The sequence below is a fragment of the Dama dama genome, chromosome 7 (assembly GCF_033118175.1).
Source record: "Dama dama isolate Ldn47 chromosome 7, ASM3311817v1, whole genome shotgun sequence".
Classification (NCBI taxonomy): Eukaryota; Metazoa; Chordata; class Mammalia; order Artiodactyla; family Cervidae; genus Dama; species Dama dama.
In genome coordinates, this window is record NC_083687.1 from 28,701,441 (window position 1) to 28,723,159 (window position 21,719).

Below are 21,719 nucleotides of genomic sequence, written 5' to 3' on the forward strand. Positions count from 1 at the left end.
CCAGATCTCTGCCATTCTAAGGCAATATTTTGCTTGTTGACTTCTCCCATAGTACTCTCTTTTTTGGTCTTCAAAACCTGAATAATATCTGAAATCACTCATTGGTCACATGTAGAGTTGAGGGTCACTCTTACACTGCCCTAAATTCTACTACTCCAAGTATTAAAACACTTTTCATCATTTTCCCCTCCAATTTGTTTTATATCTGAAGAGAATAATTTTAATTCATTCTTCCTTACTTTTATTAACACAACTGTCAATTTGGTCAATTGCAAGTACTTCAAATATTTGTGGAAATATTGTTAGGAACTTTAAAAATAATACATATCTCTTAACTTGAATATTTTATGTGAATGAAGCCACAAACGATAGTCTTCAATGCTTTCAAAATTTTTTCCCGTAAGATGCAAAATTATCCATTAAAATTTAAGTATCCTATTTTCTAATGACATTTTTCAGTATATTTTTATTTGCAGAGAAAAATCAGATTACCTCTTTAATGCATGCAGGCACTGCTACATACACTACTTTGAACAAATGAGTGATTCTTTTTCTCCTTAGTTCCTCATCTCTTTTTAACCAATTCTGTTTTCATGGGCACATGTTTACATTTTTTTCTGAAAAGGCAATAACGATAAGATGAGCTTCATTTTGCCATGGGCTAAAATAGTATTTCACTGGAAAGAAAATCATATCATCATTGCTTAACAAAGTGTGAATAGAGATTCCTAAGAACCAAACCCTGCATTTTCTCTTGAAGCAGTCCAGTATTCTCTAATACACTGTTTGTGGATGCTTTATGCAACATAGCTACAATAATTGTGAGACTTCATAATGTATATTTAGTAGCAGCCAAAGAATTTATTAAAGGTAATCTACCAAACCATAACAGCCCATGTAGTGTCCAAATAATTCAAGAACATTTTTGCAAGGTAAACCCCTCTATAAATATGCCTGAAATTTTTACTCAAGTCAGCAAGATTGTTCCTTTTCTTCCTTTAATTTTTGATCAAGACCAAAGGAAGCTGTCAGAAACTTTGACGCATTCTGTATATCAGCACATTTGTGTATGTGTTTGCACTTGTTTAAATCTTATTACATTTAATATTTTATGTGAATTTTTCACTAAATTTGAATTTCCCTTCTGTTTTAATCCCATTATACTTACCTGCGTGTTTTCTTTAATTTTTCATTTAATCTTTGGGAAAAAATAGATAAATTTCCCTGAAAACACTTTTATTCCAATAAGCTTTAAACAACTACTTTCTTGGTTCTTTTAACATTCCCTTTCTTTTTATCTATACTCCCAATTTTCATTCACACTTTTTCTTATTTTCTACTCTTTTCTCCTCGATGTTTTTGTTTATGGACTTCTGTCATATTAAATTTTTTCCATCTATTACCCTAACCTGATTCTTTCTCAGTGCTTCTTGTTTCATTTCCTATATTCCCTCCCTATATACCCTGTCTTCTTCTCTCACCCAAAGCCTTGTCAATTTCACTATGAATTTTGTGAGATGAAGGGGATGAGACTGATGGGCATGTGGTTTTCATTCTGTATTTATTTTCTGGTACACTTTCCATAACTTAGGGTTTCTGTCATGTGTTCAAAGTTCAAAGAGTCTTTAATATGCCACTGATACCTCTCCAAACTTTAAGACTAGACTGAATTTTGCTGACTGAATTTTTTCCAAGTCTTATCCTTTCAAAGACTGTGCAAATTCAAGCGTACCTTGTAGATCCTGTATGGGCGTTAGGGTCACACATTCAATGCCCTAGACCATTCACTGGAGTCTTCTCTCAGGCACAGAATTTTACATACCACTTCCGGCTTAATTTTCTCTCATACCATAGGAATTTTATTGTCTTTTTCTTGCATTTTATTGACATAAGTATTAATGTGTCACGCTGCAATAACTTTTAAGTGTTTGTGGAAGGACTTTATATATTGAGCAAGATTGTTTATAACATATTTCTCCATTCTGAAATTTTGTGTGAGTGACATGAGAGGCTAGAGTTCTAGGATACTCCTAAATATATATATATATATATATATATATATATATATATATTTTTTTTTTAAACTAAACACTAATATAACCATTAAAAGCTTAACAACCTTCCTTTTACAGTGATATTTTTCAATTATATTTTTGGTTACAGATTAGATGGAACTAAAGAATACATCTTTTTAATGCATGAAGGACTTCATAGGTCTACTGCTATTGATAGAGATTTAGCTAGATGGGTGCTTTTGTTGTAGGCTCCCTCATGATTTCTTAATCACTTTAAGCACTCATGTATGTGTGCATGTTTGGATTGTATTCTGAAAGAAAGGAGAAAGTCCAGTGAAATATATACGATTGATATTGTTTCTTCCAGAAGAAATCTTCTTCTACCTCATAGTGTCATTTTACATCTCTATAACTTTTGCATCAGGTGGTGTGCATGTGTGTGTGTGTGTGTGTGTGTGTGTGTAATATACCTTTGCCCCTATTAGACAAGGTGTCTTTTGGAAATATTTGCTTCCAATTTAAAAAATATTGGTCACTATGAAACTTAGAGTAAGCTAAAAAAGCATTCCATATTTCTGTTCTCCTCCCATCAGATGCAGCCAGTTTCTTTGTTGTAGTTTTCATTGCTGTTTTCTTTGTTTATATCACACTAATAGAGTTATTTTAAACTTAACATCCTTCTCTTCTAACGAAATTTTCTATTATAATTTTGTCTTCAAAAGGATTGGAATTTAGGAATATATTTCTTTAATGCATGTAGCAGGATTCATCTGATTATTGCTATAAATTGTTTTTGAAAAATGAATGCCTTTTCTTTTTGCTTCCTCATCTCTTTTTAAGCTGTTCTCTTGTGCAAAACTGTGAGTCTGCAATTTATTCTGAAAAATGTAGAAGGTTTAATACAGGACCAATGACAGACATTGTTTATCCAAGAGGAAGTTCTATTCTATCTCCTTCCCCAGTGTCATTTCTTGTCTTGATTCCTTTAACATCAAAAGGTGAATGAAAATAAAACAATCTTTTCCCAGATTTCTAGAAAAGTCTTCAAATCTTACAAAAAATTAGGTCATGTTTGAACCACAGAGTAAAGTATGGGAGTTTTTCCAATTTTTCTTTGTTTCTTCCTCACATTGGATTATCATTTTATTTTATTTTTTTTATTAGTTGTGAGATGGATGAAACTGGATTATCATTTTAAATGCATTTTGAGTTCATTTTCCTTTTTTATGTGAAGAGAAAAAGGTCAAGTTCCCAATGTAAAGGTATCTTCCTTGCTTACCTAGTCAAGGATTCATTCTTTTCTAGTACCTTTAAGTCCCTATACATACTCTTATGTAGTTTTGTCTCATTATTTTGTCCTTTCAAGTGAAATTCACCATCTTTATTTCTCATTCAATTTCCCCAGTTATCACTTCTTTGTCACTTTGCTTTAACTGGCATAAACAGACCCTCCCTGCTGTATTAATTGTATTAATCATACATTTCTAAAATATTTGCATCCTCAGGAACTAATTGAAAGTTTGTCCCACATGTGCCCAGTCATTTTATTTCAATCCCCATATGCTATATCTAGAGCATCATTTCCTTTCTTTCATGTGATTTAATTAAGATGAACTTCATTTAGCCATCAATTGAAATGTTAATCTATGTTTTAAAAGTTATAGTTTACTCAGTTGTAGAAAGTTTTGTGAAAACAAGCACCCAGGAATCTAACTTGGTATTTTTTCTATTAGCAGTGGTTCAGACTCCTTTAATTCAGTGAGTGTGGCTACTATGTACAGCTAGTGCTACCAAAATAATAAACAATGACTCTATATTTAGTAGCAGTCAAGGAATTTATGAAGGTTAACCTCCAACTAATTAGAAAGTTAAACAGTTTGAATGGGATCAACATAATTGTTATAAGATAATAATTGGAAGAAATAATGATATTTTTTCCAATTCAGAAAGTTCACTCATTTTTATCCTTTTCATCTTTTTAAAAATTCTTTGCAAAAATTACATAAAAGCAAGTCAGAAACATCTTTTTTAAAGTAGCCATTATTACAACTGTTCCAGATATTTTTCCTAAGTAAATTCATTTTTTCCTCTTTTATATTCTTAACTAATATTCTCCTGAAAAAGGTAACTTTCAGCTGCTCTGTGTACATGTGTCTGTGTGTGTTTGCATGAGTGTGTGTATTTTGTGGGTTGGCCCACATCCTGGTACATTTAACACTGCATATGAATTGTCATTAAATTTTTATTTCCCTTCTTTTTCTGTTCTCTAACACTTATATGGACCTTTTCACTTTATTTTTCTGATCAGGGTTTGAGTTTTGGTAAATTTCTCTGACAGCATTTATACTCCAATAACCCTCTCTAAATGACTGCCTCCTCACAGTCTTTCATATTGCATTTCCTTTTATCTATATGCAATCTTTTGGCATACCCTACCCCTCAATGTCTTATTTTGCTTCATAAGCGTCACCTATATTAAGTTGTCTTCATATCTGTTTTCTACCTTCTATCCTCGTTCTTTTCCATCCCTTTATTTTTTCAGAACAGATGTTCCTTCCTTATAAGCACTGCCTTCTACTCTGTAGAGTCTTGCCAGAGTTTCAGTGTGCATTTTATAAAACAAAAAAGAAGAGACTGATGGGGAAACAGACATGATTATACTCTGTACTTATTTTCTGAAAACTATCCATTGTTAGTACTTGTGCCATATATTCAAAGTTCAAAGGCCATTACTATACAATTGATATCTCTCCAAACCTTAGGAGATGAGCTAAAACTCCATTCTTTCTGAGTGAAGCTTCTTGATCTATGGTCCTTTTAAGGACTATGTAAACTCAGATATCCTTCACGGTTCCACTGTGAGGTTGAGACTCCCTCTTCCACTGCCCTTGATCATATCACCCAAGTACCCTAAATAACAAACATTTACATGGCATTCCTTGACTTTATTTTCTTTCATACTGTACTAATTGTTCCATCTTTTCCTTCATTTTTATTCTGACATCATTAATAATTTAGCAATTTATATTTATTTTGGTAGAAGAACTTTTAATTTAGTGAAATATACAACACATTTCTTGATATTGAATTATGTGAATGACATGAGAAACTATAGTCCTATGATATTTCTAAAAGATTTTTCATAATACAATACTATAAACACCCAAAATTTAACAACCTTGTTTTGCCAATGATGGTTTTCAATCATTTTTGTTACAAGTTTAATGAACTTAGCAACACTCCTCTTCTCTATACTGAGCAGCCTTCATAAGACTAGTTACAGATACCATTTTAGACTGAGGGACACTTTACTGTAGACCTCTTTATGACTTGCTAAACATGTGACTCGTGTATGTGTGCATGTTTCCCTCCACCCTAAAAAAAGGAGAAGGTCCACTGAAGGTTAACAATTGATATTGTTTGCCTTTGTAGCCCTATTCTGCCTCCTCTCCTTGAGTCATTAGCTGTCTTTGCTACTTTGGCCCAGGAACTGGAGATGGAGATGGTGGGATATAATACAACAATAACTCTGATTGCAAGATGTCCTGTGGAACATTACGTTTACACTTTGGTCAACTTGACTTATGGAGTCAACTATAGAAGGATTTCAAATTTCTACTTTCCTTTTTTTATATTGGGCCCACATTTTGATGAGATGCTTTTTTCCTTCTATTTTTTTCAGATAAGATTAAACAGGGGGGGGGAAAAAAGATTAAACAGGAAAAAGGCAAGTCAAAAATTGGGTGTTTTTTTTTTTTTTTTTTAATCTACCTGCTCTTAGTTGTTGCTTCATTTGTCACTTGCACCTTAAAAAAAAAATTCTGTCACCTATGTTATCTAAATTCCATCTTTTCCCATTCTTTCTTTGTTTTACTTTACACCACACTTCCCCTATAAACATTGGCTTCTTTTCAATTGATTTTCTCTTCTTTTTTTCCTCAGATAAGATTACACAGGAAAAAGACAGGTCAGTTTTTTTTGCCTGTTCTTAGCTGTTCCATCTGTTACTTGCACCTTAAAAAAAAGCTGTCATTTTATGTTACCTAAATTCCATCTTTTACCATTCCTACCTTTTATCCACACCAATCTTCCTCTAAACATTGGCTTCTTTTCAACTGTTTTTCTCTCTCTTTTTTTTTTTTTTTCCCTTAGATAATATTGCACTGGAAAAAGGCAAGTCATTTTTTTTTCACCTGTTAGTTCTTGTTTCATCTGTTATTTGCACCTTAAAAAAAAAAAAGTTCTGTCATTATATGTTATCTAAATTTTATCTTTTCTCATCTTTTCCTTTTACTGATAGCAATCTTCCCCTAAAACACTGGCTTCTTTTCAATTACTTTTCTCTTCCTTTTTTTCTTTTCCTCAGATAAGATTATACTGATGTAAGGTGAATAGGGAGGAAAGGGACTGAACCAAGCAGTCAGGCAAAGAAAAGGGAAATTTATTAGAGGGAAACAAGAGGGTGACTGGCTCTTAAGGAGAACCAGCATCCTCCCTTTTAGATGGGGTCTTTCTTAAAACATGACAATGAAAAATTCTCTGAAGGGATGGTTAATTATTAGCCTGTAGCTGAGTCCTGCAGTCACATAGCCAGAGGTCTGAAAACTGGTGGTCTCATAGACTTGAGAAGCTCGGCACCAGTGGAAAAACAGAATATCATTTGGGCAACTTGGTCAGTCTCAAGGGTCACTGTGACTTTATTCTTTGTTTGCAAGGTGAATATAATGAGCCATTTCTACCAGGAGACCCCATGGAGGCCCTCTCACTCCAGCCTTTTTGATTTAGGATAAAGGCCGGACTCAATCTTCTGTAACTCCTTCCTGTGGGTTGGGGCATTATAGGGGTAAGATGAGAAAAGGTGGGAATATGGGTCAAGGGGATTTTTGTTGGGCCAAAGTTTTTGATAATTTGAACGAGTTAGAAGCAGCTTATGGATAGTTTGGTTGGTGAAGGCTTGTAAGTGATCCTGAAGAAATTTTGAAAAAAAGACTCATTAAACATGGGCAGAAACTTAAAATAAGGGTAAGTAGAAGGAGAGGGCCTAGAAAATGCAGAACCCACGGCATCCAATTCCAACTGTTTAGCCAGTTTTCCCATGAATTGCTGAGGTGTCAACACATCTCGAGGCTCTGTTTGTCATATTTCTTACTGCTTCCTGATTTGTTGGTGGAGGAGTAGCAAGCTTCCTCCAAAAATAGACATAGGCCCCTTTGTTCTGCTGTTAGAAGATCTAATCTTCTATTTTGGAGGATCATGGCAGCCAGAGAAGCTAGCTGATTTCGGGTAATGATAAGATGTGTACTCCTTGGAAGGAAAGTTATGACCAACCTAGAGAGCATATTAAAAAGCAGAGACATTACTTTGCCAACAAAGGTCCATCTGGTCAAGGCTATGGTTTCTCCAGTGGTCATGCATGGATGTGAGAGTTGGACTGTGAAGAAAGCTGAGTGCTGAAAAATTGATGCTTTTGAACTGTGGTGTTGGAGAAGACTCTTGAGAGTCCCTTGGACCACAAGGAGATCCAACCAGTCCATCCTAAAGGAGATCAGTCCTGGGTGTTCATTGGCAGGACTGATGCTGAAGCTGAAACTCCAGTACTTTGGCCACCTCATGGGAAGAGTTGACTCATTGGAAAAGACCCTGATGCTGGGAGGGATTGGGGGCAGGAGGAGAAGGGGACGACAGAGGATGAGATGGCTGGATGGCATCACCGACTCAATGGGCATGAGTTTGGGTGAACTCCGGGAGTTGGTGATGGACAGGGAGGCCTGGCGTGCTGCAATTCATGGGGTCGCAAAGAGTCAGACACGACTGAGCGACTGAACTGACTGACTGACTGAAGGCTAGTAGCTATTTAAGTTCTCAGTGAGGTCTTTAGAAAGGCTTTGGTAGTAATTTAAAGAGATTGTGAGTCCTGAGATCCCTGTTCCAATCCCAGTTTCTATTCCTAAACTGATTAACAGAGGAATGAATTGAATTACCCATTTGGGTCAGTTATGAATTAGTGGGGTAGGGAGGATCTAATAGTTCGGAGCAATAGAAAGATCCGGGGCTAGATATACCAGGGTGCACTTTCCTGTCCAATTATTGGAAAACATAAATAGGTGGTGGTTCCAAATAAGAAAAATATTCCAAGTGTAAAAAAACAACAGCTGAAATCAATAACAAATAGGAGTCTTTCTGGGAACTTGCTAGTAGTTTCTGAGACTGATGGTGAACTCGCTAGTGTGCCCCTACAAAAGGAGTATTTACACCATATGTAGAAGGGAGCCTCCCTGAGAAAGCAAAAGAATGTCCTGAAGTTCCTGATACATTGTAGACAGATAGGCCTCAAGGAAAGGAGAGATGTGAAATGTAATTACAGAGGTGCGGTGGCATAGTTCCTAGTTGGGGGTAAGAATTTTTTATAGAGTTTTGTCTAGAATAACAGGAAGGAGTCTGTTGTTGTAGATGAATATCAGAAGTTGAAGGGGGAGGTGCGTCTTCCTATGCTGCTGCTGCTGCTAAGTCACTTCAGTCATGTCCGACTCTTCGCGACCCCATGGCCTGTAGCCCACCAGGCTCCTCCATCCACGGGATTTTCCAGGCAAGAGTACTGCAGTGGGGTGCCATTGCCTTCTCTGCGTCTTCCTATAGCTGGTCCTTTATGAGGAGAAGTGAGATCTGTAAGGAAGGAAGTCAATATCCTGTCAGGATTGTGAATTTGATCAATTGAATATAAATAACACATGTATGATAAAAAGAGTCTCCTCTATATGTGTGATAAAGAGAAGTGTTTATGTGAGTCCATTTATCTGTGGCAATGAGAAACACCTATCCACCAGGAGAGGAGATGGATAAGCAAATCCAACAATCACTGGCCAGGGTTGGGTTTTAGGTATTGAGTAAATGATGGTTCAGATTTAGAATTCTGAATAGGTAGGCAAGGTTTGGGGAAGGGTGAGTTATAAGCAGGGTATTATTGTAAGGTTTGGGCTGTAAAAGAAGAGGGAGTAATAGTAAAACCATGATGTGATGTCTCATGTCTAAGGGGAGAAAATTATAAAAATAAGAATCCAGGTATAGAAATAAGTTTGGGTTGGTGTGAATTCTATGAAATCTCCCTGGAGCTGAAGATTGTTTATAAAGTCAAGGAGTAAAGGGCAATCAGTAACAGTGGTATTTCCAGGAAAGGTAAGGGTTTGTGTTACTGTGTGAAGAAAAGTGGATAATGAATTCATCTAGGCTGATCACAGTAAGAGGAGAACCACGCTCCAAAAAAAAAACAAAAACTATGGAGAAGTAGGTAAAGCAGAGGCAAAGCTTTTGAATGATAGTCCATGCAGGGGGGAGACATAAAGTCCTATTGCAAACAGGGTAAGTAGGGGAAATCCCAGTCCAATTAGTAACCAATACGTCTGTTTTTGTTTTACTTAATGATATTTGGTTTTGGCTATTCTGTTTCTTTAGGAATTCAATCCAGTCAAAGCCTGGTGGGTCTCAGAACAGTGCTGCTGTAGCAAAGAGTTTTGGGCTGGGAATGTTTCTTGGTGGAGATGGAGAGACTCCTGGGGCCCACTTTAATCTAGAGATGGTATCTCAGCTGGTACAGAATCCGCCTGCAATGTGGGAGACCTGGGATCGATCCCTGGGTTGGAAAGACCCCCTGAAGAGGGGAATGGCTGCCCACTCCAGTTTTCCAGCCTGAAGAATTCCATGGACTATTTCATATGATCACAAAGAGTCGGAAATGACTGAGCGACTTTTACTTTCATTTTCAGAAAATGAAGAGTAATGACCTGCCAGTTTAGCAGCTGTGGTGTGGTTAGAATGAACTCATATGGGCCAGTCCATCAAGGCTGGAGAGCTCTATGGTGTAAGGTCTTAAGTAGGACTCCGAGTATGAGTGTTAAGTCAGCTGGATTTGTTGGATGAGGCTTTGGGAGAGCATGATATGCATGCTTGCTCACAAGGAGTCTAATAAGATTAAGGGTGGGAAGATACTCTCCCAGCAAGGGGCTCACAATAGGGGATTGACCTAAGAGAAAAGGGCATCCATACGTGAGCTCAAAAGGACTGAGGAAAGACGGAGCCCATGGAGTAGCCCTAATGCAAGCCAAAGCCATGAGAAGGAATTCGGTCCATGGCCTTTGTAGTTCTAGAGAGAGTTTGGTTAGGTGCATTTTGAGAATAGACTTTGCCTTTTCTACTTTTCCCAAGTATTGGGGTCTGTAAGGAATATATAGTTTCTGGGTTATGCCAAGGGATTGGGCTACTTGCTGAGTGATTTGGGAGAAAAAAGCTGGCCATTATCAGATTGGAGGGAGAGTGGGAGGCCCAAACAAGGGATGTTTTCTCATATGAGAAACTGTGTTACCTCTGAGGCAGTTTCTGATCTCATAGACAAAGCTTCAATCCACCCTGAAAAAGTGTCTACTAGAGTAAGCATGAGTTTTATTTTTCATGTTTGAGGCATGTGAGTGAAGTCAATTTACCAGTCCTCCCCTGGGATATGGTGTTGAGCCTGATGTGTTGGGAATGAGAAAATAAGCTTTAAGGCTCCCTGCAGTGAGACTGAGGAGCAGATAATGCAAGACTGAGTAATCTGTTGCAGGAGTGAAAGAAGGTTAGGATAAGTGATAAGAGGTCTTAAGAGACGATAAATCAGTTTAGTGCCTATGTGTAGGGCCTGATGAATGTACAGGGCCTGATGAATGTCCATAAGAATCTGTGTGGCCTGCGATTGGGGAAGGAGATAGCGGCTCTGTTTTTGTTACCGCTCTCCTTGTGGTTGTGCTACCTCTTGTAATAATCATGTTGTTTCTTCAGGAAAGTAAAGAGGCTCTCTGTTGGGGATTACTTTGAGTTGTTGAGCAGGTGATGGGAGTGAGGCTTATTTTGCTTCTCTTCTGTAGCATTGTTGCCCCGTGAAATGGGGTCTGAGGGCACCTGGTGACCTGGACAATGTATGATGCCTACTTTAGTTGACATGTTACCTACGTTTAAAAGCTGGAGTATAAATGGAGCGTTAGTTATGGGAGAGCCTTTAATAAATAGGAGCCCTCATTCTTTCAAGATGGCAGCATATGATGTGGAAAGTATATTTAGAATCAGTGTATATGTTTGCTCTCTTGTTAGCTATGAGGGTAAGTGCTCTAGTTAGTGCAATAAGTTCTGCCTTTTGGGAAGAGGTTCCTGGGGGGATGGATTGGGAATCAATAATTTCAGACAACTACATATTCTACTACCTTTTTTTACCTTCTGATGTCATAGAGGAGCTGCCATCAATATACTAAGTAAAGTCAGGATTATTTAAAGGGGCTGAGGGAATGTGGGAGAAATGGGGTACCAGGTCTTCTAGTGCCTCTTTGCAAGTATGGATGGGGGACTCAGAAAAATTAGGGATAAGTGTGGCAGAGTTGAGGGTAGGACAGCATTCAAAGAACTCGGGAGATTCAAGAAGGGTGACATGAATTAGTTGCATGTGTAAAAGAGATAGAAGGGTCATCGATTTATGAGAAAATACGTCCTCAAAGTCATGAACGAATGACAGTGGGTGTTTCAAAAGTAAGTTTTTACTTTCCTGAATGAGGAATGCAGCTGCTGGCCATCCTCCAATTGTGGTATCCAATTGCTTTGATAGATAAGTGATAGGGTCAAAGGAGGGGCCCTGATTTTGTCCCAAAACTCCTAGGGCAATTTTGTGTCTCTCGGTAGTGTAGAGTATAAAGGGGCGAGAAAGGTCAGAAAGTGTTAGAGCTGAAGCTGAGAGAATGGATTGCTTAAAGGTGTTAAAGACTGAATGATTTTATTTTATTTTAGCTCTAGGGATTCTGAAAGATCTCCTCTGGTAGTTAATATAGGGATTGTGCCAAGAGAGCAAAATTAGGAATCCAAAATTAGATATCCAGCTAATCCCAAAAAGGATAGCATCTCTGTTTTGGATGTAGGGAATGGAAGCGTGAATATAAGGGATTTTCTACCAGTAGTGATATATCTTTTGGTTCGTGTCAAAAGGACTCTGAAATAGGTGACTCTAGGAAGAGAGAGCTGAACCTTGGTGGGAGATACTCTATAGCCTCAATCGGCTAGAAAATTGAGTTGTATAGTGTATTGTTGAGAGTGTGTAAGTGAAGGACTACAAAGGAGGAGATCACCCACATATTGGAGGACAGAACTTGGAGTAAGGTGAAGAGAGGTTAGATCTGATGCTACAGCTTGGCCAAAGAAATGAGGGCTTTCACGAAAGCCTTGTGGGAGGACTGTCCATGTCAGCTGGTAGGAGCGATAATTGTCTACATCAGTCCAGGTAAAGGGAAAGAGGTCTTGAGAGTCTGGGTGTAAAAGGATGGTAAAGAAGGCATCCTTACAGTCTAGAACAGTGAAGTGGATAGTGGAAGAGGGAATGAGAGAGAAGAGTGTAGGGATTTGGAATTACTGGGTGTATGGGGATAACAGCCACATTGATAAGTCTCAGGTCCTGAACCAGGTGATAGGAGCTATTTGGCTTTTTGATGGGTAAGATAGGAATGTTATAGGGAGAGTGAGTTGGGCACAAGAGACCCTGATGTAGGAGTTTAGTGATGATAGGCTTTAACCCTTATTGATGTTTTTGGGAGATGGAGTATGGTTGTTGATTGGGGAATATAGAGGTGTCTTTGAGATGAATATGAATTGGAGCATGGTGAGAGGTGACAGATGGATTGTCTGTACCCCAAACTATGGGGTTTACAGACAAGGAGGGCAACGGGGCAGGGGAAGAGGAGGTGGGGTTAAGGAGCAGTAGCCAGTCTAGACCAGAAGGTGGACTTGGGATAGTAATAGAGGCTTTGAATTTTGAGAGAAGTTCTCTCCCAAGAATAGGAGTGGGGCATTTTAGGAGTATGAGAAAAGAATGGGAAAATGGGGCATCTTGAAGTATGCAAGGTAGAGCCTCAGTTTTCGTGGCATAAACATTAAACAGTCAACCCGCATTACAGAGACCTTGGTTTTTCCGGAGTAGGCAGGCGTAGCAGAGTAAGTGGCCCACGTATTGATGAGAAAAGAGATTGGCTTACCTGCCACTGTGAGAGTTACTCTGAGTTCAGTAGAGGTGATGAGAGTTGGGGCCTGGAGCCCTGGGTACCTTCAGTCTTCAGCAGCAAGCCTGAGGAGGCTGGGCAGAGCTGGGTTGGAGGACTCATGCTCAGGAGCAGGAGGGGATGTCCGATCCCTAGAGGGGAATTTGGGAAGTCGACCTTCCAATGTCCCTTTATGCCACAGCTGGTTCACGGACCTGAAGGGGGGCTCAGGGTTAGGCAAGAGTGGGCCCAGTGGCCTTCTTTGCCACATTTGAAGCAAGGCAGGTGGCTTCTTGTCTTTGTTGGTTGATGGAGGTTTGGAGCCATGTAGGGCAGAGGCTAAAAGGTGGTATTTGGCGTGATCTCGATGGGCCTCCTCTAGCTTTGCCTGTTCTTCCTGGTTATTAAAAGTCTTAAAAGCTAAATTTAAAAGGTCTTGTTGAAGGGGTTAGGGGCTTCCTCTGCATTTTAGTTTCTTTAGGATGTCTGGGGACTATTGGGAGACAAAATGGATATTAAGGGCAGTGGTGCCCTCTGTTGAAGTGGGGTCTAATCTTGTATATTTTTGTAGGACTTCTGTTAACCTGGCTAGAAATTGTGCTGGGTTTTCATCTAGTCCTTGAATTATTAGCCAGAGCATATCAAAGTTGGCTCCATTATCTGGCCACTGATGAGTAGTACCTTAATAGCAACTCAAGCCAATCAGACACTAAAAGTGTCCCCACAAGAGAGAACAAAGATGTAGTCTTCACAAGATCTAAAATGTTTACTCCCAAAAATAGCCTAAGAAATTAAAGGGCCTTCATTGTACAGGCAGTGCACTGAAGGAGAAGATGACAAAGGCCTTACAGTTGGGGACCCTCATGACAAATTTCCTCAGAGTTGGCATGCTCTGAGAGTTGGCATGACTGAGAGTTGCTCAGTCATGTCTGACACGACCCCATGGACTATATCCTGCCGGGCTCCTCTGTCCATGGAATTCTCCAGACAAGAATACTAGAGTAGATAGCCATTCTCTTCTCCAGCGGATCTTCTGACCCAGGGTTTGGACCCAGGTCTCCTGCACTGCAAGCAGATTCTTTACCAAGAGTTGGCATAGCCAGACAAAAAGGTTGCTCAGAATCCTAGTCTATTTTTACTGGCTGCCAAATGTAGACCATATGTTACCTTGGTATGCAGAGAACACACTCCTAAAACACAGAAAAAAACCTGAGAAGAGGAGGTAGATCATTTACATCAGTGCAAGTTCCCCTTTAAAAGAAGGTTTTTTTTTTCCTTTAAAGTCAGAATTCTGAAAAAATTTTCCATCAAGCAAGGTCTTTTTTATCTGTGCATGCAAAACTGTAATTTTGGTATGTCAAAAGAGCCTCAATTTGGCCATTTTTAGGGTGAAATGTCTTTTAATTCACAACAAAGCAAGTACTTATAAATGCTGTACATACACAACAAAATCTTGCCAATGTGTCTCAACCGAGGATAAACCTCTTAGTATCTTCCAACTGAACAAAAGTTTCCCAGTGTCTTTTACCTGATGCCCTAATGGTCTGGGAATGAGCAATGAGAATGAAGACAGAACACGAAATCTGGTACAATTGGTCAGGGGACCTGCAGTCTCTATGGGACTGAGATGCAGAGTCCACTCTGAGCCCAGCTTTTATTGCTAATTGCAGACTACAAGACTTTTTTTTGTCTTATCTTTCTCAACACACTACACTGACATAGTCCACATCTCCTTGTTTTTACCCCAGGCTGTTCCCATCTGGTCTAGTCTCAGGAACAATCAGCAAGTGCGTAGGCAGGGTTCATGCCTGATGTCAACCCGGTGTTCCAAAGTCCATGCTTTCATGATCCCAGTCATACTCCCTTTTGGGTTTGGCCTTGAGGTTTGTAAGAAGGAGATTATTCTTAAGAAAATCACAGTTTCTTAATATATGCTGTTTTTCCAAGTGTAATTTCTATGAAAATTCTCAGGGCTCTGAAAGTACATTATCAGGAATTCCCACTACAATCACCCAGACATCTTGAAACTAAATTTCAAGGAAAATCTACTACTCCAGATAGAGATTTAACACCACAGACTAAAACTCAAGCTCATGAGTAATAATGGGAGATCCAAGATCCATCCAGAATCATCTGGACTCTCTGAGGAAGCAGATGGGCACAAGCGAACTTCTGCTAGTGACAAAGATAGAGATCCTCATGGAGTTCAGCTGAAAGAGAAAAGTATGTTTTTGGTTCCCTTGTCGGTCACCAAACCAAGATTGTTGACTGAAAAACAAATACACGAGCTAAAAATGTCAGGTTATGTTTTATCGGGGGAACTTACTCAGGACTACAACCTGGGAGAAAGGATCTCAGAGCGTTCTGAGGAACTCTTCCAGAGAGGTAAGAAAGGATTCAAGATATCTTGGAGTTTTTACTGGGGTGGGGGTGGAAACTGTAGTAGGAGCACATCAAGATTACCTCTGAGAATAATTTAAAAAAGAAACAAAACAAGCATCTCAAGTTAATGATGTTAATGCCTTTCTATGAGTGGTAAGATACAAGTGTCTGGGCTCACTGAAATTATTCTTTGATATGCATCATAACTACTGGGCCAGTATCCTGTTTTTCTCCACCCTGAATCCCCTCTTGGGTTCTGATGGCTTCATGGTGAGCAACATTCATTGCTTACCAAAATGTCAGGTTAAGATTTTTTTCTCTGCAACAACAAATCTTCCATTCTTCCCAAGATAAAAATACTTGTTTCCTTGGTATTTTTCAGGACTTTTTGTTTCTTTGGTTTTTTCTAATTACATTCTTCTTATCTATTTACTGAGAAGTGGAATTTTATTTTCACATTCATGTACTATATTGTTTTTCCTTGAAATTGACATGAGTTTTCCCATTGTATTTTTCAGAACAACTCAAGAAGGAAAATGGTAAGTTTTATGACTTTTTAAAAAAGATTTATTTCCTAGACATATTTCTTCTTATTATTTTATATTCTGTATTGGTTTTCCTTGAAATTTACATGAGTTTTTCCATTGTATTTTTCAGAACAACTCAAGAAGGAAAATGGTAAGTTTTATGACTTTTTTAAAAAGATTTATTTCCTAGACATATTTTTTCTTCTTATTTTATATTCTGTATTGGTTTTCCCTGAAATTTACATGAGTTTTTCCATTTTATTTTTCAGAACAACTCACAAAGGAAATTGGTAAGTTTTATGACTATTTTAAAAAGATTTATTTCCTAGATATATTTTTCCTCTTATGACTTTCACCTCTTACATACCGCCTCTCTTTCCTTTGCCTTCTTGTGAATTTCAAATTACCTTATCCATTTCTTTTTTGGCTTCATGAACTCCTCCTATATTAAGTCTTTTAATTCCCTCCTCTAGCTTTTATTCTTTCCTTTTTATTTTATCTTCCTGGTGATTACCATGGCTTCATTATAAGGTTGGTGAAAAAAAAAAAAAAAGATTGGTGAGATCAAAGGGATTAGGCTAAGAAGAATGTGGTTATTTCCATTCAATAGAAAGTTTCTTTTAACTTTGGTTTTTTCTCATGTGCTCTGAAATGGAGTCCCCATTTTTTATATATTACATTCTTTCAAATTAAGAATAGTGTTCAGACTCCAAAGCTGCAGAATAAATTTTTCCTTTGTTGACCTTTCAAACTCTTTGAATACACTAATGTCAGATAATCCTCATACACTTTGCTTGACCATAATCTCCAGTGATCTAAAGTATATAAATATTTTTACATGAATTTGCATCATTTTTTCTATCAAAGAAAAATTATTACTGTTTATTCATTTTTATTTTAACTATTTAATAGCTAATTCAACAAATTTCTCCTCCTTCAGGGTCTTGAACATACATCTTTAGTCACTCAAACAAACTTCATTGATATTTTATATGTAAATTCAATGGCTATTTTCTAAAGTAATTCTACATTATTTTTAGTATCCCACTACAAGGATTATTAAATCTTCATGTCCTTTCATATCTGATAATATTCTTCAAATTACAGTGAAGTTTCCAGATGAAAAGAACTTTACACATTTCTTTTTTTTTTACACTACTTTAAAAAATATTTTTATTGGAATATAGTTGATTTAAAATGTGTTTCTGTCATGTAGCAAAGTAATTCAGTTATGCATATACATATTTTCACTCTTTTTTAGATTTGTTTCCCATATAGGTCATTACAGAGTATTGAGAAGAATTCCCTGTGCTCTACAGTAGATCCTTATTAGTTATCTATTTTACACATAGAAGTGTGTGTATATGTCAATCCCAATCTCCCAGTTTATCCCCCCAGGAGCACTATTCTTATTTGCCTTCCCCCATAATGATAATAAACTGAGAGAAGAATTCTAGTTCTGATCAATGACATGAATAAAAGATGATCTGCTGACTATTCCTCTGCTTGAGGTTCTGGATATGCCAGAAAAAAAAACAGGGACAGGGATCCCATAACCGACTTGAAACTGAGTTTCCAGACAGTGCCAACATAGAAAGTGAAATGTGAATAATGTCAGTGAGTTTGTATGAAACAACAGAGGAGGGGAAGCAGTATTGTGAGGAGGAAGACATGGTCATGATATTAAGAAAAATTTAGATCTTTTATATTCTTGCTTATTTTTGTCTGATCTGTTTCCAAGAAGAATATATTAAAATCCCTATCTATAATGGTGGTTTTATCTATGTATTACTATAATTCTGCCAATTTTTTCTTTGTATAGTTTGAGCCTGTGTTGTTGGTTATATTTGTTCATCACTATCATATATTCTTGGAATATTGTGGTATTGTGGCATTTTCAGAATAATCACTTTCATCTCTTTTCATGTTGCTCACCTTAAATTCTATTTCATCTGATACTGAAATTGCTAGCCTAGTGTTATTTTGGTTATTTGCCTGGGATGCCATTTTTATCTTTCATTCTCAACCTTGCTCTATGCTTTTGTTTATGTGACTCCCTTAAAACCATATACTGCTGAATATTTTTTGTAACTGAGTTCCTGTGTTTTAATCAGTGAGATTAACTCATCTGAACTGTAATCACTGATGCTGTAGGATTGATTTTTTCACCCTACTTTCTATTTTCTATTTACAATGGGTTTTTTCTTTTTAGTTTCCTATCTCTTGCTGACTCAATCCAACTATCTTTATTTGTTCCTACTGCTATTCTGAAAGTTATAAAATATGTCTTTTAATTATTTTCTTGGTTGTCCCTAACTTACCGAGATCCATATTTATACTTATTTTTCCTCTAAATATCTAAATTTTTCTTCTTAATACACATTTCTTTCTTTGCTTTTGAAATGGACATTACTTAGCAAGTTTCAGACACAAATATTGACAGATGTATGGCGTTACTCGCATCTTCTTTATGATGTTAAGAACATCTGTTTATATATACATGCATGATTATGTATTTTCTTTCAGAGAGGAAGAAAGTTCAATTCAAGGCTGGTGAGTAACGATTATCTCTCGGACACCTTTACTGTTTTGTTTTTCTTAGGTTCTGCCCCTATGCTAGTGGGTAGAATGCAAAAATATTAAAAAAAAAAAAAAAAGAAAGAAAGAAAGAAAATGTTTAATGTAAGCAAAACAGCAATGGAAGCATTATCTTTATACATATCAATGCTTTCAATAAATTCTCTCAGAAGTAAAGCCATTAATGATGACTCAGCATGTAATTCTTCCTCTCCCCTTTCATTTGTTTGTTCCTTCCTTCCGTCTCTGCTCCTTCTTTCATGCTTCTATCCCTGCCACCTTTGTTTTTTCTATATTTCTATCTATCCTTCACCTGATAATTTTATCACCATGTTTAAAAATTGGAATATGAGGATATAGGATAAAAAGAGAATGTTCAAAGGAAGTTTCAAAGTTCAAAGGCCAGAATGTGGCATGATGGATGGATCTCTAAGAACACCAGTGGAAGAAATAGAACAAAGACAAATATTTCTTATATTTGCTTTTAATATAACAAAAAAGACAATGAAAGAAGACAAGCAAAAATAAAAGTTAACTTTTTTCTATTTTGTTGTTTTGCAGCATGGAGGGAAATACCAGTATATCCTGGTGAGCAACATGGACTCTGATGAAGAAAATTCTATTATCAAAGACATTTTAAATGAACACCTACTGTGTGCAAAATGGTTTGCTGAAAATCAAGGAAATTCCAAAGCTTTATTCCATGAATTCAGTAGATTACTCATTATTCTAACAGATAATAATGGGTTTAGAACATTATATTTTAATAGTTTTATTATTTTTAGTTGCATATAACATTGTGTTTTGAGTGAATGTAGAATGGTTATCATCTACTAAAATCTGAAGAATATAAAGTGAACAATGAGTTATTTGTTCAGACTCATCATATCCTGTATTTCCTTTCAAACATCCTAAATAGATTAAAAATATTTTTCCTATATGAATTTTGGATGAGGAGAGCATAACATTGGCATAGGTCTTCAAGTTATACATAATTTAGCATCTTGTAAAAAGTAGTTCAAATATATAAAAAGAGGTTGGTTTTTCCTATCTTTTTTGGTTGCTGTTCTTCTTCAATTAAGAAGTTTATTACTATAGTATTCTGGACAGACAGGAAGCTCTGTCTGTCAGATGGTGGATTCTTATGTTCATTTGCTCTTTGCAGACTGGAGGAAAGAAGAGTTTGAGACCGGTGAGTCTGTAATGATCCAAGAGAGACCCAGCTCATTGTGGGGTAGCCCCAGGGAAGATCGGGGTGGGGGGGTGGTTAACTGGATCTTCCCAGGGCCAGAGGAGCCCTCACAGAAGGGAGACTCTGGCCTAAACCTACTGAGACCCTGCCAGAAACCTGATCTCTTGTCTTTGCAGTAAATCTGACTCTGGATGCAGCCACTGCCCATCCTGCCCTCTTCCTGTCTGAAGAGGGGAGAAGAGTTACCTGGCAAGAACCATCTCAGGAACTTCCGAGCTGCTCACAGAGATTTATCTCCCTTCCCTGTGTGCTTGGTCAGCTGCATGTCAGCTCAGGGAGATACTTCTGGGAGGTGGAGGTTCAGAACGCACATTCCTGGGACCTGGGAGTTTGTAGGGATAATGTAGCAAGGGATGGGAGGGTCACAGTGTCACCACAGAATGGTTTCTGGGCCATTAGGCTCTATGATGGGGAGTACTGGGGCCTCACATCCCCAGAAACTTCTCTTACTCTAAAAGAAAAACCCTGTAGGGTGCGGGTATTCCTGGATTATGAGGCTGGAGATGTATCTTTCTATAACATGACAGATGAGTCCCACATATTCACATTTTCCAAACAAACATTTTATGGCATCCTAAGACCACTTTTTAGACTTTGGTCCTCTGACTCAGGCCCTCTGATCATTGTCCAGATGGAGGAGAACACAAGGATGCTGTAATTCATATGCCTACCTTCCACGTTGATTATAATTCTCCCCACTAGACACAAATTTATATTTTTCTTTCTCCTTTACTGATTTCTTCTAAGTTGAAGCTCTGATACACAGACTGATGGTTGTCTCCCATATTAATTCTCCCTTCTTCCTAAGTTATAGGTCCCTCTTCTTCTCACTCTGCCTATGACAGCCTAGTACAAAGATTAGATTTCCTCACATCCCCTGCTGAATGTGACTAAATTATGACCAGTCCATTTTAAGATGAATTATCCTGTATGATTCTTTGGAAAAAACCCTGATCCTGGGAAAGATTGAGGGCAGAAGGAGAAGAGGTTGACAGAGGATGAGGTGGTTGGATGGCATCACCGATTCAATGGACATGAACTTGCGCAAACTCTGGGAGATGGTGAGGGACAAGGAAGCCTGGTGTGCTGCAGTCTGCAGGGTTGCAAAAAGTTGAGCACGACTTGTCGACTAAACAACAACATTCAGTATGATCTCTGGAATGTGTTCTTAAAGGAAAATTATGGGATTTTCTTCTTTTCTCTAAATATTTGGGTGGCCAGAATGTGGCATGATGGATGGATCTCTAAGAACACCTCTGATCATATAATATGATACAGACAGAAAAGAAGATATTAATAGAATAAATCTAGAGTTTTGACAGCTTTATGAGACTACTATATGCTCACTTTCTGAATTACTTCCAGTAAGAAATAAATTTTGTATCTTTAAACCATTTGTATGTTGTATTTTTGTCTGTTGTGACTGAATCCAGTACTATCTCAAGCATGCTCCCTTTAAGGATGGTAGCAGATGACATCCACAGTTGAATATTCAGATGAAACAGAAATGTAAAGTCCTGTACTTGCTTGCTCAGCTACTCCAGTGTGTCAGTCTCATTTAGGGCCTTTCAGTTTCTCCTGAATCCTCAGCCCCTCTTGACTTTACTTCCTACCCTCTTGTTTGTGGTTACCATGGTTAATAATTTTAAGTATTTTCTTACTAGTGAGTAAGAATCCCTGGCCTCATTGCCCTTGTATCACATGTACTTGAAAAAAAACTCCAAATATGGATAAATCTAATTACCCATCTCTCATACTGGCAGTTAAACATGCTATACAAACCCACACATGTGGGCAGACTGTTTCTATTTACATGTGTATCACAACTTGGACACCAGTACTATCCAGTAATCATCTCATTCATTAAAAACTCTACCTTCATTCAACTTCCAAATCTACTTCCACCTTATACTCAATATATGACTGT

General features: G+C 37.7%; 1 protein-coding gene across 1 annotated transcript; it reads left to right on the plus strand.

Annotated features, from left to right (window-relative positions):
* Positions 1-2,552: 2,552 nt before the first annotated feature.
* Positions 2,553-21,186, plus strand: LOC133059251 (butyrophilin subfamily 1 member A1-like). Its single transcript, XM_061146252.1, has 10 exons — positions 2,553-2,564; positions 5,958-5,982; positions 6,168-6,188; positions 15,955-15,975; positions 16,094-16,114; positions 16,233-16,253; positions 18,490-18,516; positions 19,102-19,128; positions 19,706-19,732; positions 19,909-21,186. Exons 1-10 carry the CDS (start codon positions 2,553-2,555, stop codon positions 20,448-20,450), a joined length of 744 nt encoding a protein of 247 aa, XP_061002235.1. The 3' UTR covers positions 20,451-21,186.
* The last annotated feature ends 533 nt before the right edge of the window (positions 21,187-21,719 follow it).

What these genes read in the sequence shown, in the direction of transcription:
- LOC133059251 (XM_061146252.1), top strand. An exon ending in ATTACACAGGAAAAAGACAG is followed by an intron (nt 5,983 to 6,167) that starts GTCAGTTTTTTT and finishes TTTTTCCCTTAG; the next exon opens with ATAATATTGCACTGGAAAAA. An exon ending in GAAAGTTCAATTCAAGGCTG is followed by an intron (nt 18,517 to 19,101) that starts GTGAGTAACGAT and finishes GTTGTTTTGCAG; the next exon opens with CATGGAGGGAAATACCAGTA.